Raw genomic sequence first — 23,747 nt, 5'->3', positions numbered from 1 at the left:
CTTTAGGCTTTACAGGGGTGCTCAAAATTTAGCACCCCGCCCACTTGCCAGGACAGTTAACAAACCCCACAAATGACTCCATTTTGGAAAGAATACACAACATGGTATTCCATGAGGGGAATGGTGAGGTCATTGAAAATTTTATTTTTTGTCACAAGTTAACGGAAAATGACACTTTGTTAAAAAAAAAATAAAAAAAAAAATTCTGCTAACTTGTGACAAAAACTAAAATCTTTTATGAACTCACCGTGCACCTCACATAATACTTTAGGGTGTCCTCTTTCCAAAATGGGGTCATTTGTGGAGTCTGTCCTGGCATTTTAGGGTCTCTGCAATCATTACATGTATGGCCAGTATTAGGAGTTTCTGCTATACTCCTTATATTGGGTATACAAGTAATGCACTCTGGGCTGAAAGGAAAAATGAACGGCAAACATACCTTGCTCCACATCAATGGCAGATCTTCCTCCACATCAATGGCAGTGATAACCTCAGGAGAGAGACACCCCGTGCCACCCTGCACTCAGGGTGAGCCACCAACTTATGTGACTGGGCCTCAGAACTTTAGTATACAGCATTATGCCTGTAGGATACAGCAATATGCCTGCCAATAGAGATGACTCTGTGTGGCATTAAAGCATCATCATAGGCCCAAATCACATATAAACCGGGGGTGTCCACACTCAAGGGAAATTCAAACATGCCGTCTTATATCGCCAACCCAGGACAGATCAGCAATATCAAGCATGGAAACCGATCCTTCTTCCCATTTTTATGCTTACCCGTTTGGTCTTCAAGCTTACCTCTCCTCTCCCTGCGACAATGTGCGAAAGACCACTGAGTGTGTGCCTACTCCTGTGTCTGGAGTTCCCTAGGTTCTAATAGTGTACCTGCTCGTGGTACCTCTCAAAACACGGCCCTACGCATAGACCAGGCTGGTCAGGACAGCGGGGACAATAATAAACGGTGTCACTCCTTGTTCCAGCCCTGCTGCAGACACGGCAACGTTTTCTTCGGATGCGTTGACCTGGGGCACACGGAAGCTGATAGGCGTAATGCCTTCCATGCAGTCGGCTAGTTGCATCTGGGGGGGGGGGGCCTGGCACCTCCTGGATACAGGATGTCCATAATGATCTCTTCCTGAAATTGGAGGAAAGATCCAGTTCTCCCAGCCTTACTGTAGAGAACAAAGCTGTTGTAAACTGCCAATTGAATCAGATAAAAAGACACTTTCTTATACCAGCGTCTTGTTTTCCGGGTAACTAAATAGGGCGCTAACCTCTGGTCATTGAAGTCCACCCCTCCCATGTTGACATTATATTCGTGGACGACAAGGGGCTTTTCAATGACCGCAGTTGCCCGTTGAATTTGGACTGTCGTGTCTGTGTGAATGGTGGACAGAAAGTAAACGTCCCTCTTGTCCCTCCATTTCACCGCGAGCAGGTCTTCAGTACGCAAGGCGACCCTCTGCCCCCGTAAAAGTCTGGTGGTAACGAGCCGTTGGGGGAAGCCCTGGCGACTAGGCCGCGCAGTGCCACAGCATCGGATTCCTTCTAACTTTAAGTGCTGAAAGAGGGCCACACTTGTGTAATTGTCCACAAAAAGATGGTACCCCTTCTGGAACAAGGGTGACACCAAGTCCCACACAACCTTTCCACTGCTCCCCAGGTAGTCAGGGCATCCGACCGGCTCCAATTTTGAGTCTTTTCCCTCATAGACCCTAAAACGACATGTATAGCCTGTGGCCCTTTCACAGAGCTTATACAGTTTCACCCCATACCGGGCGCGCTTGCTTGGGATGTACTGTTTGATGCCAAGGCGCCCGGTAAAGCGTAAGAGGGACTCGTCTACGCAGATGTTCTGTTCAGGGATATAAGCATCTGCAAATGTTGATGACAGGTGGTCTATGAGGGGCCGAATTTTGTGGAGCCGGTCATAAGCAGGGTGGCCCTTTTCATGACAGGTTTTGTCGTCGTTGAAGTGCAGGAAGCGCAGGATGGACTCAAATCGTGTCCTGGACATGGCAGCAGGGTACAAGGGAACATGATTTACTGGGTTCGTAGACCAATACGACCGCAGTACATTCTGTTTCATTAGTCCCAAGTGAAGGATAAGGGCCAAAAAGATTTTAATGTCGGAAACTTGGACTGGTTTCCACCCGAAAGGCTGGGCATATATGCTCTCCGGGTGCTCGGTGATGAATTGTGTGGCTTTACGGTTGGTCTCAACCACAATTAAGTCCAAGAGAACCTGGGTGATGAACAGCTGCAAAAAGTCTAGGGCCGTTCCTAGATGAGCTGTCGCCACCTGGACTCCAGACTGGGCGGTGAAAGGGGGCACTACGGGTGCGGCGGAATCAGGGGATTGCCAATCTGGTTGTGCCAGCACCTCTGGGAGTCTATGGGTACTACGGGCCCGTCTTCTTCTTGGTGGCTGCGACGGGGGTACTACTGCACTTGCCACCGTACCAGTTTCAACTTCCATGCTGACGCTCACCACTTCGTCAGGGTCTACGGAAGCACTGGCACTAAGTCCAGGAGATGCTGCGCTGCTGGTGCCTGCCTCACCAAGAAAACTATCAACAGCGCTAGCACCACCCTGCTGCCCTTGAGGCGGATCCTGCGCCACCTGCGGTCTAACGACTTGGGGTCTGGTACGCCTGGCTCTAGCCGGGACCATAGCCTCGTCATCAGTATCGGTCAGGGAACCACTGCTTTCTACAGGTTCAAAATCGGACCCGGAAGATTCGACGGATGATTCTTCCCAAAAGAACTCATCCGACTGGTCCATGTACCTGTATACCTCGTCATCGGAAAGCCCCCTTCTTGCCATTTTGGATTGCTAAATTTATGGGGTTTTCCTCCGAGACTACCCAGAAAAAAAGAGCACCTACCTAGCAAAAAGGGAGTATTTGAGAGGTATTGGGGTTGGTGGGAAGTGGGGTATTAGAGGCAATCAAACAATCACGGGACAATCAAATCCAATTACAGCACAATCGACTCCAATCACAGCACAAGCAGATCTGATGCACTCGGAAGGTGATGGGGGGAGGGTGGGATTGGGTGTGGCGGGAAGTGGGGTCTCAGGCAATCAAACAATCACGGGGCAATCGAAGCCGATCACGGGACAATCAAATACAATTACAGCACAATCGACTCCAATCACAGCCCAATCAAATCTGATGCACTCGGAAGGTGATGGGGGAGGGTGGGATTGGGTGTGGCGGGAAGTGGGGTCTCAGGCAATCAAACAATCACGGGGCAATCGAAGCCGATCACGGGACAATCAAATACAATTACAGCACAATCGACTCCAATCACAGCCCAATCAAATCTGATGCACTCGGAAGGTGATGGGGGAGGGTGGGATTGGGTGTGGCGGGAAGTGGGGTCTCAGGCAATCAAACAATCACGGGGCAATCGAAGTCGATCACGGGACAATCAAATACAATTACAGCACAATCGACTCCAATCACAGCACAAGCAAATCTGATGCACTCGGAAGGTGGTGGTTGGAGGTGGTGGTGGGGGGGGGGGGGGGGTTGGGTGTGGTGGGGGGGAGGGGGGGGTTGGGTGTGGCGGGAAGTGGGGTCTCAGGCAATCAAACAATCACGGGGCAATCGAAGCCGATCACGGGACAATCAAATACAATTACACCACAATTGAATACAAGCGCAGCACAATCGAATACAAGCGCAGCACAGTCAAATACAATGCACTTGGACGGTGATTAGGGGGGGGTCTGAGGGCGATTTGAGGGGGTGGGGGGTTGATCAGGAGCCTGCACGGGGCAGACTGAGTCCTGATCTGATGAGAGGCAGACACAGGGGGTTACTGATCAAAGATCAGTTAGTGATTGCTGGGGAGGACAGATGTAAACAAACAGCAGGGGATGTAATCAGAAGGGGGGTACGAGGGCAATCAAGGGCCTGGGCAGGTGATCGGTTACCCCCGCGGGGCAGTTAGGGTCTGCTCTGATGGGTGGGGGTGCTGAGGGCTGATGGACAGGTGATAGACAGGTGATCAGAGGGGGACCAGAGGGGGATCAGAGGGTAATGTAGCTGTATACAGATGTATACAGTATACAGGGGGGTAGTCTGGGATGGGGTGTGGGGGTGATCTAAAGGTAGGGGGGGGGATCAGGGGTGACTAGGAGGCAGTTAGGGACCTAAACTAAGGGGCAGCGTCGCTAGTTAGTGGCAGGTGGGGGGGGGTGGGGGTTTTACAGGGGTGCAAGGGTGATGGGCAGGGGTCTGCTGGGGTGATCAGGGGGGGTAGGAAGGCTGGGGTGGGTGATCAGGGAGGCTGAGGGCAAAAAACACAGTGTAGCTATGTCACTTACAAGTGGTTCCTCCTCGCTGGTGGTCTCTGCAACAATGAGACCACGAGGCGAGGAGGAAGCACGTATAAGGCACTTTGTTTACCTAACAAAGTGCCTTATACTCCCTGATTGGTGGATCCTGCGGATTCCTCCGCTCGCCGGCTCTGCTAAGTGGCCGGCGAGCGGAGACAAAATGCCCGTGCTTCGATCCCGGGCGGAGGATCGCGTCACGGATGACGCGATCGCTCCGCCCATGCCCTTAAATGGACTGCCGCCTCTGTGGGTGAGGCCGTCCTGCAGGGCTCCACTTCCCCGCCGCCCCTGTGTAGTGGGCGGTCGGGAAGTGGTTAAACTATGAACACATATTCAAGGCATGTCACCAGGAAGATATCAGGACTTGATCCCTTGGGCAACAGTAAGGGGCAAAGGCTGTACAGATGTGTCGCTAACCTGTAGAGGCTATGTGGAGATTCTGTAGGAGCATCATGGAGCGGGCAGGATGAGGGAGGAGAACAATGCTCTTGCTCTGATGAGATGATCCACCTGGTAGATCACTTGCTGACATACCAAGGGGGAGCGGGAGCCACTCTACACATGCTAGATTCACAGTTTAATCTAGTGTGTGTACAAGACTTTAATGCTGACCTAAAACATGTCAGACAGTGATTGGTGCCTGGTTGTGTCCTACAAAAATGCAGAAAAAGTTTGGATGTGCTGCGGCATTTGTTTTTGGCACTAATGTAAAGGCATTTAAATATTATTATTTATAGTATTTTATTATTCTGATCTCTCTTCTCTTTGTATCTGGTGTTTTCAACAGATGACATGAAAGAACCCTGTCCACCACCGGGTGAGTTCAAAATTTCATGAGACTAGCCTATTATCACTGTGTCTGTTGTACCTAGTAATTGAAGTTAAGCAAATGCATATGACCGTGACAAGGATCATACAGCAGAGTGCAGCATCCTCTAAATAACCCCTTAAATAGCTATAGAAATGGCAGTGGCCATTTCCATTAGTGTGATAGGATTGCGTTGTGATTTTGTCCTGAGCGCAGTCGTCACCCTGAGCATTTTGGATGTGATTGAGCTCCACTATACTGAGCATAATAGCTCAATCGCAATCACATTAGTGGAAATTAGTTTGAAATGGTGGTTTTCCAAATATTTTTGTGTCTTAGTGGTATTATACTACACGGGGCGGAAATGTGGCAGAGTATTAACTGTAGTTCTATCCAGGGCTCCATCCGATACTGCTTTGGACAGCAGTTTTCTAAGCTCAGAGGGGTAAGCTGGTGTAGGGTTGGTGGTCAGTTTAGAATGGGTGGATTTATTCTCTAGCTGCCTTAGACATTCTTAAGGACATTTCTCTGCTGAAAACACCACCACCACCACCACTCCCACCTTATCAGCCTCCCTAATTGTGAAGTCTTACAACCATCTAAGAGCTTCCATCTCAGGGGGTGACAGGTTGGGGTTCGGACAGACCACGGCTTTACAGTCCTCAAAAACCTTAATATGAAATAATTAAATCAAGCCCCCCCTTTAAACTATAGGTGAATTGAAAGTAGACTGGTTACCTATATTAGGAGGCAGTGGACGGTTCCTGTCTACCAAATTGGGGACACATGCCGCAGAGAGTTCGCATAAGTCCTGAAGGGACTGTATATCCCAATAATTTACAGAAGTTCCAACTAGTGGGGGTACCTGTCCAATATCTGGGGTGGTTGAAGTATTTAAATGCTTCTTCTGAGTAGGAGAAAATCTATGAAGGGCAAGCTTGTCTCCTCCTGCCTATCTGCCATCTCCTCCTGGATGTCCGCTAGGTTCCTGAAACTAAATCTAGACAAAACGGAATTTATGATCTTCCCACCCCGGTCATCCCTGGACCCCCCAGATGTGCAGGTAACTGTTAACCACACTACCATTCGCCCTACCTCTCAAGCCCGCTGTCTGGGTGTCACCCTGAACTCCGCACTCTCCTTCACTCCCCACATCCAAAACCTCACAAAGGCCTAGTGCACACCAGAGCGGTTCGGCTGCAGTTTGCGATCCGCTTGCGGGTGCGGATCTGCTAGGGTAATGTATTTCAATGGGCTGGTGCACACCAGAGCGGGAGGCGTTTTGCAGAAACGCATACTCCCGGACTGCTGCAGATTTTGGATTGCGGATGCGTTTCTGCCTCAATGTTAAGTATAGGAAAAACGCAAACCGCTCTGAAAAACGGCACTTCAGAGCGGTTTGCCAGGCGTTTTTTGTTACAGTAGCTGTTCAGTAACAGCTTTACTGTAACAATACATGAAATCTACTATACCAAAACCGCTACACAAAACCGCAAAACGCTAGCTGAAACGCTGCAGAAAAATAAGAAAAAGCGTTTCAAAATCTGCTAGCATTTTGCGGATCTGCTAGCGGTTTTTGGTGTGCACTAGGCCTAAGGGCTGGTGCACACCGAGCGGCTTTTTCAGCGTTTCTGCAGCCGCTTGCGGCTGCGGATCCGCTTGGTCAATGGGGTGGTGCACACCAGAGCGGGAGGCGTTTTGCAGAAACGCATACTCCCGGGGTGAGGCATTTTTTGGATTGTGGATGCGTTTCTGCCTCAATAGTAAGTATAGGAAAAACGCAAACCGCTCTGAAGAACGGCAGTTCAGAGCGTTTTTGCAGGCGTTTTTGTTACAGAAGCTGTTCAGTAACAGCTTTACTGTAACAATATATGAAATCTGCTACACCAAAAACGCTTCACAAAACCGCAAAATGCTAGCTGAAACGCTACAGAAAAATAACAAAAAGCGTTTCAAAATCTGCTAGCATTTTGCGGATCTGCTAGCGGTTTTTGGTGTGCACCAGGCCAAAGTCTTGCAACTTCCACCTTCATAATATCTGTAAGATTCGCCCTTTCCTGACCTCTGCCACCACCAAACTCCTCATCCATGCCTTCATAATTTCCCACCTTGACTACTGCAATGCCCTTCTGTCTGGTCTCCCTATGACCCGAATAGCCCCACTGCAGTCCATCATGAATGCGGCAGCCAGAATTATCCACTCCTACCATCACTCCACCAGGGCGGCTCCCCTCCGTGAATCCCTCCACTGGCTTCCTATGCAGTCCAGAATCAGATTCAAGATATTGTGTCTGACCTACAAATCCGTCCACGAAACCTGTCCAACCTACATTTCTGATCTTACTCAGAGATGCACACCAAGCCGCTCACTCCGCTCCTCCAATGAACTTCGCCTGACCGCCCCCCGCATCACCCAGTCCCATGCACGCCTCCAAGACTTCTCAAGAGCCGCTCCAACACTATGGAACTCCCTACCTCCACCCATTAGGGCAGCCCCCTCCTTCAACACCTTCAAGAAAGCCCTCAAAACTCACCTTTTCACTCTGGCCTACCACCCCTCACAATTGCTCTAAACCCACAGCTGAACTCTGGTCCCCTACCTCTCGTGTCCCTACCTCTCCCTCTAGATTGTAAGCCTTTGGGCAGGGTCCTCCTCCTTTTGTGTCCTACCTGATCATGAACCTTTATTACTGTGCACCTATGCTATGCATTTGAGTGAACCTAACTTGCCTAATCTCCATGCTCCCCTCCAGTGACTGACTAAGCATTACCTTGTACTCCTACTGTGCTGTGTGATCTGGTTTTCTTGTATTCCTGTATTGTCATATTGCTGTTTTTCACCCCTAAATATTGTCTGTAACCTAAATTAATGTCCAGCGCTGCTTAATATGTTGGCGCTTTATAAATACAATAAATGATAATAATAATAATATACCCAAAAACCACTCCTGTTCAAATTTTACAGAATAATATTCAGGAGGGACAAAAAGTGGGTCCATTACGTAACAAAGAGTGCATATTATTATCCAGTGGTACTCCAGAGAGAACCTTCTGCTGTTTGCTCGGTGTTATATTTACAGCTGTGGTACCACCGCTAGGTGCCATGGCCTATTATATTGTCTGCTGCCACACATCCTTCCTCCTCCTGCTGCTGCTGCTGCATCTTTTACCTCCTGCTGTCTGTGCTAATACCGCCAGGGTCCATAGAATAAGGTGCTGCTGGCATGCGCCACTAGCTACTAGCTATTACGCATCTACAATAGCTATTTATTGTTGTAAAAAAAAATTGGCAGGATCCCCCACTCTTGATAAAGCGGTGTGACTGCCGCGATACCGGTAGAGAAGTCTACCGGGGCCTCCCCACACTCTGGACACCTCCTTGGTCTCATCCTTATCCGGGTCACGTAAGCCTCTTCTCCTTGTCTGTCACCTACCTCATTAGGACGGTCCTAGCATCTAACCACATATTATTCAGCATCCATGGGTTATTTGGGCTGATCTTTATTTATTTGCACATATGCACTTTTTTCACAGGTATTCACTTTATAAACATTGTTATTATGATTATGTCATTTATGGATGCTTTGTTCACCTTTTATGCACTTTAGCTTATGGTCTTCTGAACCCGGGTTCAATCCCTGCGGTAGCTCTTATTGCGCTACCCAGGAGATATACATTATTGCTATTACAGCCTTTATTGTGATTATTTTCATTTATGGATATTCACCAATGAGATGAGGTGTCCCTTTGGTTTTTAGATGTTTTAAAATGCTTTATGGTGCTATATGATGACTTATTCTAATAAAATTGTTATACCTTTTGATATCTATTGTGTGGTGCTATATGTAGTCATACTTCTCTGAGCATACGGAAAAAAAAAATACTAATTTTCTGAGGTGTCTGGGTTGAAAACTGTGCTGTCCTAGTTATGTATTGGACACAGTTTGGGCTTTACGACCGCTGTCTGGAACCTCCTGCTGCAAAATTTCAGCCGTGGTACCACCGCTAGGTGCCATGGCCTATTATATTCTATGCTGCCACGTTACTCCTCCTGCTGCTGCTTTTACCTCCTGCAGTATGTGCTCCCACCGCCAGGTTCCACAGAATTATGCGCTGCTGGCATGCAGCACTAGCTATTACACCACTACAATAGATATTTATTGTTGTAAAAAAAATTATTATTTTCTGAGGTGTCTGGGTTGAAAACTGTGCTGTCCCAATTGTGTATTGGACACAATGTGGGCTTCACGACCGCTGTCTGGAACCTACTGCTGTTTGTTTGGTATTATATTTACAGCCGTGGTACCACCGCTAGGTGCCATGGCCTGTTATATTGCTTGCTGCCACACGTCACTCCTCCTGCTGCTGCTTTTACCTCCTGCTGTCTGTGCTCCCACTGTCAGGGTCCACAGAATAAGGTGATGCTGCCATGCGCCACTAGCTATTACGCCACTACAATAGCTATATATTTTGTTCTTAAAAAAAAAAATTCTGAGGTGTCTGGGTTGAAAACTGTGCAGTCCCAATTGTGTATTGGACACAATGTGGGCTTCATGACCGTTGTCTGGAACCTCCTGCTGTATTCTTGGTGTTTATTACAGCCATGGTACCACCGCTCGGTGCTGTAGTCTATTATATTGCCTGCTGCCACACTTTATTACTCTTCCTCCTCCTCCTTCTGCTGCTGCTTTAACCTCCTGCCCCACCCCCAAAATCGAGAGAAAAAAATACAACATGCAATAAAAACAATTAAAAACCCAAGTAAAGAATGTGGAGGAGATATTTGCATAAATCTGAAGTGGCAGCAAACTTAACCACCCTGGCGTTCTGATTAAATCGCCAGGGTGGCTGCGGGAGGGTTTTTTTTAAATAAAAAAAAAACTATTTCATGCAGCCAACTGAAAGTTGGCTGCATGAAAGCCCACTAGAGGGCGCTCCGGAGGCGATCTTCCGATCGCCTCCGGCGCCCAGAATAAACAAGGAAGGCCGCAATGAGCGGCCTTCCTTGTTTCGCTTATATCGTCGCCATAGCGACGAGCGGAGTGACGTCATCGACGTCAGCCGACGTCCTGACGTCAGCCGCCTCCGATCCAGCCCTTAGCGCTGGCCGGAACTTTTTGTTCCGGCTACGCTGGGCTCAGGCGGCTAGGGGGGCCCTCTTTCGCCGCTGCTCGCGGCGAATCGCCGCAGAGCGGCGGCGATCAGGCAGCACACGCGGCTGGCAAAGTGCCGGCTGCGTGTGCTGCTTTTTATTTCGTTAAAATCGGCCCAGCAGGGCCTGAGCGGCAGCCGCTGGCGGTGTTGGACGAGCTGAGCTCGTCCAGACCGCTCAGCTGGTTAATTGGATTAAGCAGGCAAAATGGGGCAAATACTGTATCCTACCTAAGAAACCTACCTGTCCACTGTCCCTGTGCTTTTTGCCAGCACGCATGCGCGGCACACGGACGTTGGAAACAGGAGGACAAGAGCATCGGGCGGCTGTTGGTGCGCGCGGCAGGGAGTGCGTCCGTGCGTGCGCACGGCAGGGAGTGCGTGCTCGCAGCGGGGAGTGCAGCCGTGCGTGCACGGCCGTGTGTGCGCGCTGCGGGGAGCGCAGGCAGGCTCCCTTTGGGAAGGAGGCCCAGCCCTAGCACCCATTTTTTAACGGGTGGGCTAGTTAACTAGTATGTGATAAGAGAGCAAAAACTGCAGCAATAGGCTCACAACAGCAATCCCATTGCATAAACCCAGGGCCATCTATCCTAATGATGCAGTGATGATTGTATCTTTACGCGCTCACAAAAGCAGATAGAGCCAAAGCAGTGCTCATGTACAGACCTGTCACCTGCATGTCTGCTGGCTGCTGTAACAACAAAATGTTTAAAAACAATAGGGAATTGTCTTTTTAGGCTTTTTTAGCAAAGAAAAATCAGTATTATATTATAGCTATATTAGTTGATTTGGGATAATTACGGTGTAAGTACGTATTTTTTTTTTAACCCAAATAACTATGTAACTGTGTAACCTTTTTAAAGAGGATGATAGTGGCCCTATTTACTCTTCATGCATTGCATTGAGTTGCATTGCATCCTATTGCCAAAATGGGACGCAACGTGACGCAACTTAACTCAACTCAACGTATTAAGTGTATATAGGGCCTAAATTGTTTTCTTCAGCGCTTTTAAATTCAATAAATTTTCTTGATTGAGAGTATTGTTTGGAATATCAAACCAATCCATATACAGTACTACTAATTTTTACCCCTCCACAGCCAATAGATCGAAAAGTCGAAAAACTTGATTTTTCTCTACATTAGATATTTCTGTATTATTGTTAAAAAAACGCAGGAAAATCTAAAATTTGAGTTGAATTGTGTATGGCCACCTTTAGGCTCATCCCCAGGCCCAAATCTAAATATAGATACTTCTTAGCATGGCATTAAGAGTAGCTAAACAATATGCTCTTCTGTAAAACAAAAAAATACTACAGAAAAAAAATTGTTAGATAACCAAATGCAGTAGAGTTAAATGAGTTAATAGCGGATCCTGTTGGAGGAGGTGCTGATAAGTTCTCTTGCATCACATGATTATAAGGTTGCATTATTGGTGGGGGCATGACACAAACCATGGGCAGACTGTCACCTACAGTGGAGGTCTGTGCTAAATCAACTGGCTTGTGTAGATGAACATCACCATGGAACAATTACCGGTATTCCTGCTAATTTGGGTATGCCATAGGCCATAATGTAAACTGAGATTTATAGCAGCACCAACAAGTTAATTTGGTGGCCAGGTGCTGGGTAACAACTGTGATTCTGGCACCGTAGCGCCAATTACTACAGGTAGCAACAGAGGCGTAGCTAGGGTTTTCAGCACCTGGGGACAAAGACAGTTTTTGTCCACACCCTGGACAAAATGGGTGTGGCCACACATCAGAATGTGTTCGTAGTCATGGTGGAGTCAAATGTTATTCAAAATAGCCATATGTGCCCCATTACCCTGTTTAGATAGCCAGATGTACCCCCCCCCCCTTTAAATAACCACCTTCTGCTGCTAACGCTTCTGCACTTCTCTGCAGAGGGAGGGAGAGGAGGAGGGACACTTTGGACAGCCAGCATGCCACCTTTCATGCATGTGGGGGTGCAACGGCCGTGCTGAGTGCCCTCACAGTTCTGTGCCCAGGGACAAATGCCCCCTCTTGCCCACCCACAGCTACGCTTCTGGGTAGCAGTGGTGACTTTTGGACAGAAATGGACTTAGCAGTGAAGATGTTTAAATGTAACTGAACTCTGGATAGAGGGTGGCAGTGAGTCTGGATATTAGCCGTAGGTGGGTGGTAGGTTAGTGTTAGGTGTAAGAGGGGGGTAGTGTTTGGCATTGGTGGGGCGTTAATGTGAGAGCTAGGTTAGAGGAAGCAAAGTAGGTTATTTCAGTGCTTAGCGCCGAAGCTGGGTACTGTTCTAGCAGCAGTATTATGCTGCACTCCACACGTATCAGTAATTCAGGTGAATGACAGACCCCGAATTACACCTCCCTCTGAGTTGCTACAACTCAGAGGCGGAATAGTATTTAGCATCGCTGGGGTATTGAGCAGCAGCAGGGTGAGCCGTCATTTGACTCACCCTGTGCCCAGCTCACCGGTGGCATGAGAATACATATGCAGTGGAAGGGATAGTAGAATTTGTAACATTACCGGTATTCTACTATCAACTTTATTCAGTGCCTCTATTATATGTACGCCGCAACCAAGTCAGGGGAAAGTAATTTCTATGACATCTGCTAGTCATCTAAAGTTGGAAAACATTTCTGCCACTTAAACCGTCATTCCTTTGGTTGGGCTTTAACAGACAGCTTTTTGCTATTTATGTAAAAAAATAAAAATAAATAAACTGATGTTTTACAGACTATAGACGGATATGGTCTTTGTAAAACTTAAAAGAGTAACCGAGCTAAAGCTCGGGTACAAAATTAGATACTTACCTAAAGATAGGGAAGCCTGAGGATCCTATTGAGGCTTCCCTCCCTGCTCTGATGTCCCCCTGCCACTGAGTGCAGCCCCTCCAAAAGATTAGGGCAGCTCTTCTTCCTCCAGCATGACTACGCAATAGCCAACTGAGCCAGTCTGCGCAAGCACAGTAAGCCAGAGCCGTGGGCTCCATGGTACTGAAAATGCACGGGCAAGCTTGCACGGCTTCTGAGTGGCTACGCTTCAGAAGAGGAGCTGCAAGGCCCCGATGTGGAGGGGGACCGCACCCAGCAGCCTCAATAGGATCTTGAGGCTTCCCTCTTTTAAGGTAAGTGTCTGATTTTGACCCTGTCTCGGGATTGCTTGAAGATCTAATGTCCTCACTACAAGGTCTGAAATGACCTCCTGATTTACAAAGGGAGGAGCATAGGGGAGAGCAGTGAGAAACCTGGCTGACCCGGCAAACATGGGCTGGATTCTTTTATCAGTTATTAGGTGGGAAAAGTCTGCAGCCCTCACTTTGGTCATTTTAAACTATAAACACATATTCAAGGCATGTCACCAGGAAGATAGCAGGACTTGATCCCTCGGGCAACAGTAAGGGACAGAGGCTGTACAGATGTGTCGCTAACCTGTAGGGTCTATGTGGAGATTCTGTTCTGTAGGAGCAGTGCAGTTTCTAGGCTAAAATGCACCCAGGGCGAGGGTGTAAAAATTGTGCCCCCCCCCCCCCCCCCCCCAGGTCCCCCAGTATAGGTAGCCAGGTGTTCCACAGGGCGCTCACTCACCGCTGATCTCCTCTCGGCATAGACGCTGATACACACGCTGCTTCCTGTTTAGCCGGAAGCAGCGTGTGTATCAGCGTCTATGCCGAGAGGGGAAGATCAGCGGCGAGTGAGCGGCCAGTGGAACGCAGGGAGGTTAGTAGTTATGTACGCTTCCTGCTGCGCTAATTAATTACTCTGCATCTGATCTAAGGGGGGAGCATGGAGGGCGGCCTGGGGAGAGGGAGGTAGAGGCCGGGCTGCCCTCCCTGCAGCTCCGGCTCCCCCTCCATTACGGCACCCCTCTCCCAACAGCGCCCAGGGTGGCGGCACAGGCCGCACGGCCCTAAAAACGGGCATGTGTAGGAGCATCATGGAGCTGGCAGGATGAGGGAGGAGAACAATGCTCTTGCTCTGATGAGACGATCCACCTGGTAGATCACTTGCTGACATACCAAGGGGGATCGGGAGCCACTCTACACATGCTAGATTCACAGTTTAATCTAGTGTGTGTACAAGACTTTAATGCTGGCCTAAAACATGTCAGACAGTGATTGGTGCTTGGTTGTGTCCCACAAAAATGCAGAAAAAGGTTGGATGTGCTGCGTCATTTGTTTTTGGCACTAATGTAAAGGCATTTAAAAGGTATTTATAGTATTTTATTACTCTGATCTCTCTTCTCTTTGTATCTGGTGTTTTCAACAGATGATGACCTGAAAGAACCCTGTCCACCACCGGGTGAGTTCAAAATTTCATGAGACTAGCATATTCTCACTGTGCCTGTTGTACCTAGCAAATGCATACGCATATGACCATGACCAGGATCATACAGCAGAGTGAAGCATCCTCTAAATAACCCCTTAAAGAGTACCTACATTATAAATTACAATTTGCTTTAAACCTAATAAGTTGCCAAGATATATATAATCACCCATGATAAAGTGATTTTCTCACCCCCAGGGTCTGTATGTCACATATAATCTTGAAATCCCTGCTCCCTGTGTGAAATTGGGCCCGGGGAAGTTTTTTCTTTCCAAACTATAGGCGCAAGGGATGCTGGGGAGATTGATGTCATAACTCCACCCCTCATGTCCATGTGATCTAATCTAGGCAGACAGACAGACATCTGAAATAAGAATTATAGCAAACAGACATGATAAGATAGGCTGCTGCAGTTTCCCCGTCTTTTTTCTGTGCTACAGTTTGTGAAAAGAGAAGTAATTTGATCCAGGGAGGCATAGAGCAGGGGAGGGAGAGGCAGGGGAGGGAGAGGCAGGGAAGATAACCAGGCTGAAGAGGTGGGCACAATGCTTTCAGCTTCAGGAGGAATAAGGAAGTGCTACATACATATATAAATGTGAGTCTGTTCTATCAAATATGATGTACCAGATGTAAATTTTATAGGTTCATCTAACTGTACACAGTGCCCAAACTACATATATGTATTGCCATTCAGACCTTTTTTGGCTGGAGGTAGTCTTTAAATAGCTATAGAAATGGCAGTGGCCATTCCCATTAGTGAGATAGGATTGCGTTGTGATTTTGTCCTTAACAATCGCAATCACATTAGTGGAAATTAGTTTGAATGGTGGTTTCTCCAAATATTTTTGTATCTTGGGGGTATTATACTACACGGGGCTCCTAGGAAATGCAGGTGACAGAGTATTAACTGTAATTCTATCCAGGGCTCCATCCGATACTGCCTTGGACAGCAGTTTTCTAAGCTCAGAGGGGTAAGCTGGTCTAGGGTTGGTGGTCAGTTTAGAATAGGTGGATTTATTCTCTAGCTGCCTTAGACATTCTTAATGACAATTTTGTGTTGATAACACCACCACCACTCCCACCTTATCAGCCTCCCTAATTGTGAAGTCTTACAACCATCTAAGAGCTTCCATCTCAGGGGGGGACAGGTTGGGGTTGGGACAGACCACGGCTTTACAGTCCTCAAAAACCTTAATATGAAATAATTAAATCAAAGTAGACTGGTTACCTATATTAGGAGGCAGTGGATGGTTCCTGTCTACCAAATTGGGGACACATGCCACAGAGAGTTCGCATGAGTCCTGAAGGGACTGTATATCCCAATAATTTACAGAAGTTCCAACTAGTGGGGGTACCTGTCCAATATCTGGGGTGGCTGAAGTATCTAAACTCTTCTTCTGAGTAGGAGAAAATCTATGAATAGGAGAAAATCTATGAAGGACAAGCTTGCATACATCCAGAAACCATTATTCTGGTCAAATTTTCCAGAATAATATTCAGTGGAGGGACAAAAAGTGGGTCCTTTACAGAACAAAGAGTGCATATTAATATCCAGTGGTACTCCAGAGAGGTTATGAACTTTAAGGTCTTCTTGTTTCTATAAGACCGCCTCATTTTGTTCCAGGCTTAAGTATTCCTTTTTGTTTCTTGGTGCTTGTTGTACCTGTTGTCCAGGCGGACTGCTCACAGATGCACCAAGAGGGATGGGAGGTTGCTGTACACACGCTAAATTCTCGATGGAGACAGTCATAGATATCCGCTGAGTTGAATCTACTGTGTGTACAAGGCTTTAGATCCTTGTGAGGACTACTGAAGTGAGAGGGATTATGACGGCACCAAAATTACACAGTGAGCACTGCTATAGCCTCAGTGCAACGTGGCACCCAAGTTAGCTGTATCACACTGCAGGGACCTTGAAGGGACCACTAATCACTTGGGGGATATCTGGGGAGCCCAATATCCGGCTCTTGGGCCCTGGGCATTTGACAAGTTTGCAAGTGTTGAAGTGCTGGGCCTGCTTATATGCTGGTGCAACTACACTACTACTATTCTTCTCGTCTTAACCACTAAAGATATAAGAAGGTTGTGTTTTAAGGTGCCCATTAATGGTACAATCTTCAGAAAATTGACCGATCAGGTACCATTAATGAACACTTGTTTTATCAATTTTTTTGTAGATCCTAATTTCAGACCAATTATTTTAGTCTGACCAATTTGCTTTTAGTTTTCCCCTACAATAGTGGGCCCAAATGATTGTTTCCAATAGATCGCAATGCTTGGATCAGATGGTTGATCTCTTGGGAAATTGAATTGTTAAAGGGCGCCTTAAGGTAGATAAAAACAAGACAATGGCATATCTTTATTGCACTAATACAAATGTTTTGGGAAGACTTTTGCAGCATTTTGTTAATCCGTCACTTCTTTATGATAAGTATAGATTTCATAACTATACTTATCATAAAGAAATGAGTATCATTATTTTTCAGTTTATTTTGTATTGCTATTGCTTACAATTATTAAAACATTTGATTTTTTTTTTAAGTGGCATTTAGACATTCTGTGGGTCATTTTTCTATTTCACCTTATACACATCTTTTGTTTTTATGTTTTTATGTCCCTTTCATTCACCATACACGTGTCGTCAGGTCTGATATCCCACTTTCTTATGTACTCGTCCATCACCACAGTTTGATGGTCATGTCACAAAAGTCACATGGCCATCCTGCCAGTTTTGTAGTAGGGAGGGTAGATTTTGGGATAGGCACGTTACAAGTAAAGGGCACACAGAAAAACCTATGTGGGTTGGGCACATAGCCAGTGAAGAGCACACAAAGAAGCCAAGGTCGGTTAGGCACATAGTGAGTGAAGAGCACAGAGAGAAACCAAGGTGGGATAGGCACATAGCGAGTGAAGAGCACACAGAGAAACCAAGGTGGGATAGGCACATAGAGAGTGAAGAGCACACAGAGAAACCATGGTGGGATAGGCACATAGGGAGTGAAGAGCACACAGAGAAACCAAGGTGGGATAGGCACATAGCGAGTGAAGAGCACACAGAGAAACCAAGGTGGGATAGGCACATAGAGAGTGAAGAGCACACAGAGAAACCAAGGTGGGATAGGCACATAGCGAGTGAAGAGCACACAGAGAAACCAAGCAGGTACCTTTCAAACTTTCTCATCCTGCTAGCCATGTTTACATCTTAATTGAGGGAAGCTCCGCTGGGTCCTCAAGGTATTCCACAAAACCCTGGTTGGGAAAGCCTGCATTAAGGGCTTAGTGTAGTCTCAAAATATGTCAGACAGGGATTGGTTGTGTTTAAAAAAACTGCAGATAAGATTGTATGTGCTGTGGTATTTCTTTTTTGGCACTAATGTAAAGACATTGCAAAGGTGTTTACAATCTATTGGTTACTCTATCACTTCTCTTTGCATCTGGTGTTTTCAACAGATGATGAAATGAAAGACAACTGATTACTTTTCAGTAGCTGAACTGTTGTGATTATAGGCATATTTCTATGCAGTCTGCAGTCTTATTCAAAATATTTGAAAACATTGTCCGTTTGCAAAGTGTAACCAACTAATTTGTTTTTGTGGTTTATGCCTTCAGGTGGCATAAAAACATCTGAACAAGAATCAGGTAAGTACAGGCTTTGTGTATAAGGCTTTGATAGTAGAGCAATCTGTGTTCCGCACAGTACCTGGTCATTAATAAAATGCCCTTTAAAGGGATACTGTAGGGGGGTCGGGGGAAAATGAGTTGAACTTACCCGGGGCTTCTAATGGTCCCCCGCAGACATCCTGTGTTGGCGCAGCCACTCACCGATGCTCCGGCCCCGCCTCCAGTTCACTTCTGGAATTTCTGACTTTAAAGTCAGAAAACCACTGCGACTGCGTTGCCATGTCCTCACTCCCGCTGATGTCACCAGGAGCGTACTGCGCAGACACAGACCATACTGGGCCTGCGCTGTGCGCTCTTGGTGACATCAGCGGGATCGAGGACACAGCAACGCAGGCGCAGTGGTTTTCAGACTTTAAAGTCAGAAATTCCAGAAGTGAACCGGAGGCGGGGCCAGAACATCGGTGAGTGGCTGCGCGGGCACAGGATGTCTGCGGGGGACTGTTAGAAGCCCCGGGTAAGTTCAACTCATTTTCCCCTGACCCCCCTACAGTATCCCTTTAAGCCACCAGCAAGCCAGAAAATACTCAGAATGATGTTGACAGTACTTCGCCTACTTTTTGGTATTTTTTCAATCGCAGAGTGCTGAAAAGTTATTTTAAACAGAGGATGAAAATAATCTCCTAAGAAAAAAATCAGTAGAACAGTGAATTGAATAAGATCCTATAGGTGGTAACCAAAATTGATATCACTACTATTAATCATATATACCTTATATCTCTCTGTATTAGCATAAGTAATGGCAAAGGCACTTCAATAATAGCTTTTAACCACGTATTATCCAGATGAAGTTAAAATAAACTTATAAAATGTGTGGGTTTAATGTACAATAGAACTGTTTACATTAAAGCTATAATGTATGAAATTGGATAAATTGTGTATTTTTTCACTTTTTTCCTTATTTTCCTCTTAAAATGCATAGAAAATAAGCTAATTACTAAAAACAAATATCAGTCACAAAAAGCCTAATTTATCCTGAAAAAAAACAATATATAGATCATTTAGTTGTGATAATTATTGTTAAAGTTATTGTCAAAGTAATCAGAGCCGAGCTGAACTGTAAAAAAACCTAGGGTTTTCAGCACCCAGGGACAAAGACAGTTTTTGCCCCCCCACCCCCGGACAAAATGGGCGTGGCCACACATCTGAATGTGGTCGTAGTCATGGATGGAGTCAAATGTTATTAAAATAGCCATATGTGCCCCATTACCCTTTCAGAAAGCCAGATGTGCCCCTCTGTTCCCCCGTTTAGATAGCCAGATGTGCCCTCTTTTAAATAACCTTCTTCTGCTGCTAATGCTTCTGCACTCCTCTGCAGAGGGAGGGAGAGAAGCAGGGGCACTTTGGACAGCCAGCGTGCCACCTTTCATGCATGTGGGGGTGCAACGGCCGTGCTGAGTGCCCTCACAGTTCTGTGCCTGGGGACAAATGCCCCCTCTTCCCCATCCACAGCTACGCGTCTGGGTAGCAGTAGTGATTTTTGGACAGAAATGGACTTAGCAGTGAAGAAGTTTGAATGTAGTTGAATTCTGGATAGAGGGCGGCAGTGAGTCTGGATATTAGCCGTAGGTAGGTAGTAGGTTGGTGTTAGGTGTAAGAGGGGGATAGTGTTTGGCATTGGTAGAGGGGGAGTTAATGTGAGAGCTAGGTTAGAGGAAGCAAAGGGCACTGTCCTAGCAGCTGTGTTATGCTGCACGCCCCACGTATCAGTAATTCAGGTGAATGACAGACCCCGAGGAGCATAGGGGAGAGCAGTGAGAGACCTGGCAAACATGGCTTGATTCTTTTATCAGTTATTAGGTGGGAAAAGTCTGCAGCCCTCACTTTGGTCATTTTAAACTATGAACACATATTCAAGGCATGTCACCAGGAAGATATCAGGACTTGATCCCTTGGGCAACAGTAAGCGGCAAAGGCTGTACAGATGTGTCGCTAACCTGTAGAGGCTATGTGAGGATTCTGTAGGAGCATCATGGAGCTGGCAGGATGAGGGAGGAGAACAATACTCTTGCTCTGATGAGATGATCCACCTGGTAGATCACTTGCTGACATACCAAGGGGGAGCGGGAGCCACTCTACACATGCTAGATTCACAGTTTAATCTAGTGTGTGTACAAGACTTTAATGCTGGCCTAAAACATGTCAGACAGTGATTGGTGCTTGGTTTTGTCCCACAAAAATGCAGAAAAAGGTTGGATGTGCTGTGGCATTTGTTTTTGGCACTAATGTAAAGGCATTTCAAAAGTATTTATAGTATTTTATAATTCTGATCTCTCTTCTCTTTGTATCTGGTGTTTTCAACAGATGATGACATGAAAGAACCCTGTCCACCACCAGGTGAGTTCAGCAGAGTGCAGCATCTTCTAAATAACCCCTTAAATAGCTATAGAAATGGCAGTGGCCATTTACATTAGTGTGATACGATTGTGTTGTGATTTTGTCCTGAGCGCAGTCGTCACCCTGAGCATTTTGGATGTGATTGAGCTGCACTATACTGAGCATAATAGCTCAATCGCAATCACATTAGTGGAAATTAGTTTGAAATGGTGGTTTCTCCAAAGATTTTTGTATAGTGGGGATATTATACTACACGGGCTCCTAGGAAATGCAGGTGGCAGAGTATTAACTGTAGTTCTATCCAGGGCTCCATCCGATACTGCCTTGGACAGCAGTTTCCTAAGCTCAAAGTGGTAAGCTGGAGTAGTGTTGGTGGTCAGTTTAGAATAGGTGGATTTATTCTCTAGCTGCCTTAGACATTCTTAAGGACATTTCTCTGCTGAAAACACCACCACCACTCTCACCTTATCAGCCTCCCTAATTGTGAAGTCTTACAACCACCTAAGAGCTTCCATCTCTGGGGGTGACAGGTTGGGGTTGGGACAGACCACGGCTTTACAGTCCGGCTCTTGGGCCCTGGGCATTTGCCAAGTTTACAAGTGTTGAAGTGCTGGTGCAACTACACTACTAATATTCTTCTTGTCTTAACCACTAAAGATATAAGAAGGTTGTGTTTTAAGGTGCCCATTAATGGTACAATCTTCAGAACAATTGGCCGCTCAGGTACCATTAATGGTATCGATGGTGAACAATTGTTTTATCAATCTTTTTGTAGATCCTAATTTCAGACCAATTCTTTTAGTCTGACCAATTTGCTTTTAGTTTTTCCCTACTATTGCACTAATATAAATGTTTTGGGAAGACTTGAAAATTGAATTGTTAAAGGACACCTTAAAGAGGAACTTCAGCCTAAACAAACATACTGTCATTAAGTTACATTCGTTATGTTAATGAAAATAGATAGGTTATATAATCTCTTACTCTTACCCACCCTGATTTAAAAGAACAGGCAAATGTTTGATTTTATGAGGGCAGCCATCTTTTTGTTTGAATGGAGGTGACAGGGAGCATGAGACACAGTTCCAACTGCCCTGTGTGCTGATCACCCCTCCCAGTTGCTAGGCAATGTGAATAACAACATAGAAAATCCCATCATGCTTTGCACAGCATCAGGGAAAAAAGCCCGGGCAGTTTCTTTAATGGGGCGGAGTTTAGCTTTTGTAAAGCAAAAAATAAGGCTTATGTAAGAAAAACAAAGTTCTAATGCTGTGAAACTGTTAAAGAAACACCAAGCCTTTTCAGTGCTGCTGAGTAGATTTTTAGTCTGGAGGTTCACTTTAAGGTAGATAAAAATAAGACAATGGCATATCTTTTTTGCACTAATATAAATGTTTTGGGATGACTTTTGCAGCATTTTGTTAATATGTTACTTCTTTATGATAAGTATAGATTTCATAACTAAACTTATCATAAAGAAATTAGGATCATTATTCCTCAGTTTATTTTGTATTGCTATTGTTTACATTCATTAAAAAGTTTGATTTTTTTTTTTAATTGGCATTTAGACATTCTGTGGGACATTTTTCCATTTCACCTTATACAGATCTTTTGTTTTTATGTTTTTATTTCCCTTTCATTCACCATACACTTGTCGTCAGGTCTGGTATTCCACTTTCTTATGTACTCGTCCATCACCACAGTTCGATGGTCATGTCACAAAAGTCACATGGCCATCGTGCCGGTTTTGTAGTAGGGAGGGTAGATTTTGGGATAGGCACGTAACGAGTGAAGAGCACACAGAGAAACCAAGGTCGGTTAGGCACATAGTGAGTGAAGAGCACACAGAGAAACCAAGGTGGGATAGGCACATAGGGAGTGAAGAGCACACAGAGAAACCAAGGTGGGATAGGAACATAGGGAGTGATGAGCACACAGAGAAACTAAGGTGGGATAAGCACATAACGAGTGAAGAGCGCTCAGAGAAGCCAAGGAGGGATAGACACATAACTGTAACGATTGGTGTCAGCAAGGACAGATTTTCTGATTAATGGTGATCTGCAGTATCACCAATAATACAGATGCTATACCTGATTATATGGTGATCTGCTGAATCACCAATAATGCGAGTATAGCAAGACATAGGGCAACCAGGTGTGAGATAAGTGTTTGGTGCAACAGTAAATATAGGTAGAGATACCCACTTTCCCAGAGGAGCTGGTAACGAGGGGTATCTCTACAGAACACTGGAATCAGTACTCCAGCAGGCTGGAGACTCAGATGAAGTAGTGATCAGTTCACCCGAGGAGCGGATGATGCACAGTAGACAGAAGGTACCTATCACCCGAGGAGCTGGTGATTCAGACTGTACTATAGCTGTCAACCTGAGGAGCAGGTGATTAAGACTGTACGCAATCTGTGTAATATCTGCCCGCCTCTGGATTTACTGATATATATTTTGGGGAGTCCTATCCAGGTTAGAGGTCCATCACTCCTCAGCTGAATGATCCAATAAAGAAATGATCCCGGCAGAACTCGACCCTTTAAAGTGCATATCAGTGATTTATTGCATCATAGTAGCAGCTGTACAACAGCAATGCAACAGCTGTTGCATTGCTGTTGTACAGCTGCTACTATGATGCAATAAATCACTGATATGCACTTTAAAGGGTCGAGTTCTGCCGGGATCATTTCTTTATTGGATTAAGACTGTACTGCAGCTATCAACCTGAGGAGCAGGTGATTAAGACTGTACTGCAGCTATCAACCTGAGGAGCAGGTGATTAAGACTGTACTGCAGCTATCAACCTGTGGAGCAGGTGATTTTTAAACTGAGAGTCCCTCACCTCACTGGTGAGGGCAGGAGAGTCAGACAAGCAGGATCGGCAACACACGGACAGATACGGTACAAAGACAGAAGACTGAATCAGAGTAATGTACAAGCTAAGTCGGCAACCAGATCAGATATGCATAGACACAGAATCAATAGACAGAAGAGTAGTCAAGGCAAGCAGAGGGTCATAACAAATAATACAATTCAATTAGTACTTTAAGCTATCAACAGAATCTGGCTAAGTGTGGATCCCCAGCTCCTGCTGGTTCTA

General features: G+C 46.0%; 1 protein-coding gene across 5 annotated transcripts in view; it reads left to right on the top strand.

Annotated features, from left to right (window-relative positions):
• MACROD2 (mono-ADP ribosylhydrolase 2) overlaps positions 1–23,747 on the top strand; it is a 3,010,403-nt gene that overhangs the window by 2,805,375 nt on the left and 181,281 nt on the right. For 4 of the 5 annotated variants that reach the window (XM_068232460.1, XM_068232457.1, XM_068232456.1 and 1 more), the window contains exons 11-14: positions 5,141–5,170; positions 14,575–14,607; positions 18,241–18,270; positions 20,614–20,646. In XM_068232460.1, the coding sequence (XP_068088561.1) occupies positions 5,141–5,170; positions 14,575–14,607; positions 18,241–18,270; positions 20,614–20,646 (126 nt within the window). The remainder of the gene's footprint in view (positions 1–5,140; positions 5,171–14,574; positions 14,608–18,240; positions 18,271–20,613; positions 20,647–23,747) is intronic. The other variant, XM_068232461.1, reaches the window with a different exon arrangement.

The sequence above is a fragment of the Hyperolius riggenbachi genome, chromosome 4 (genome assembly GCF_040937935.1).
Source record: "Hyperolius riggenbachi isolate aHypRig1 chromosome 4, aHypRig1.pri, whole genome shotgun sequence".
In the NCBI taxonomy this organism is placed as follows: Eukaryota; Metazoa; Chordata; class Amphibia; order Anura; family Hyperoliidae; genus Hyperolius; species Hyperolius riggenbachi.
Note: the sequence above shows the minus strand (reverse complement) of the source record. Positions and strands in the feature narration are given on the sequence as shown.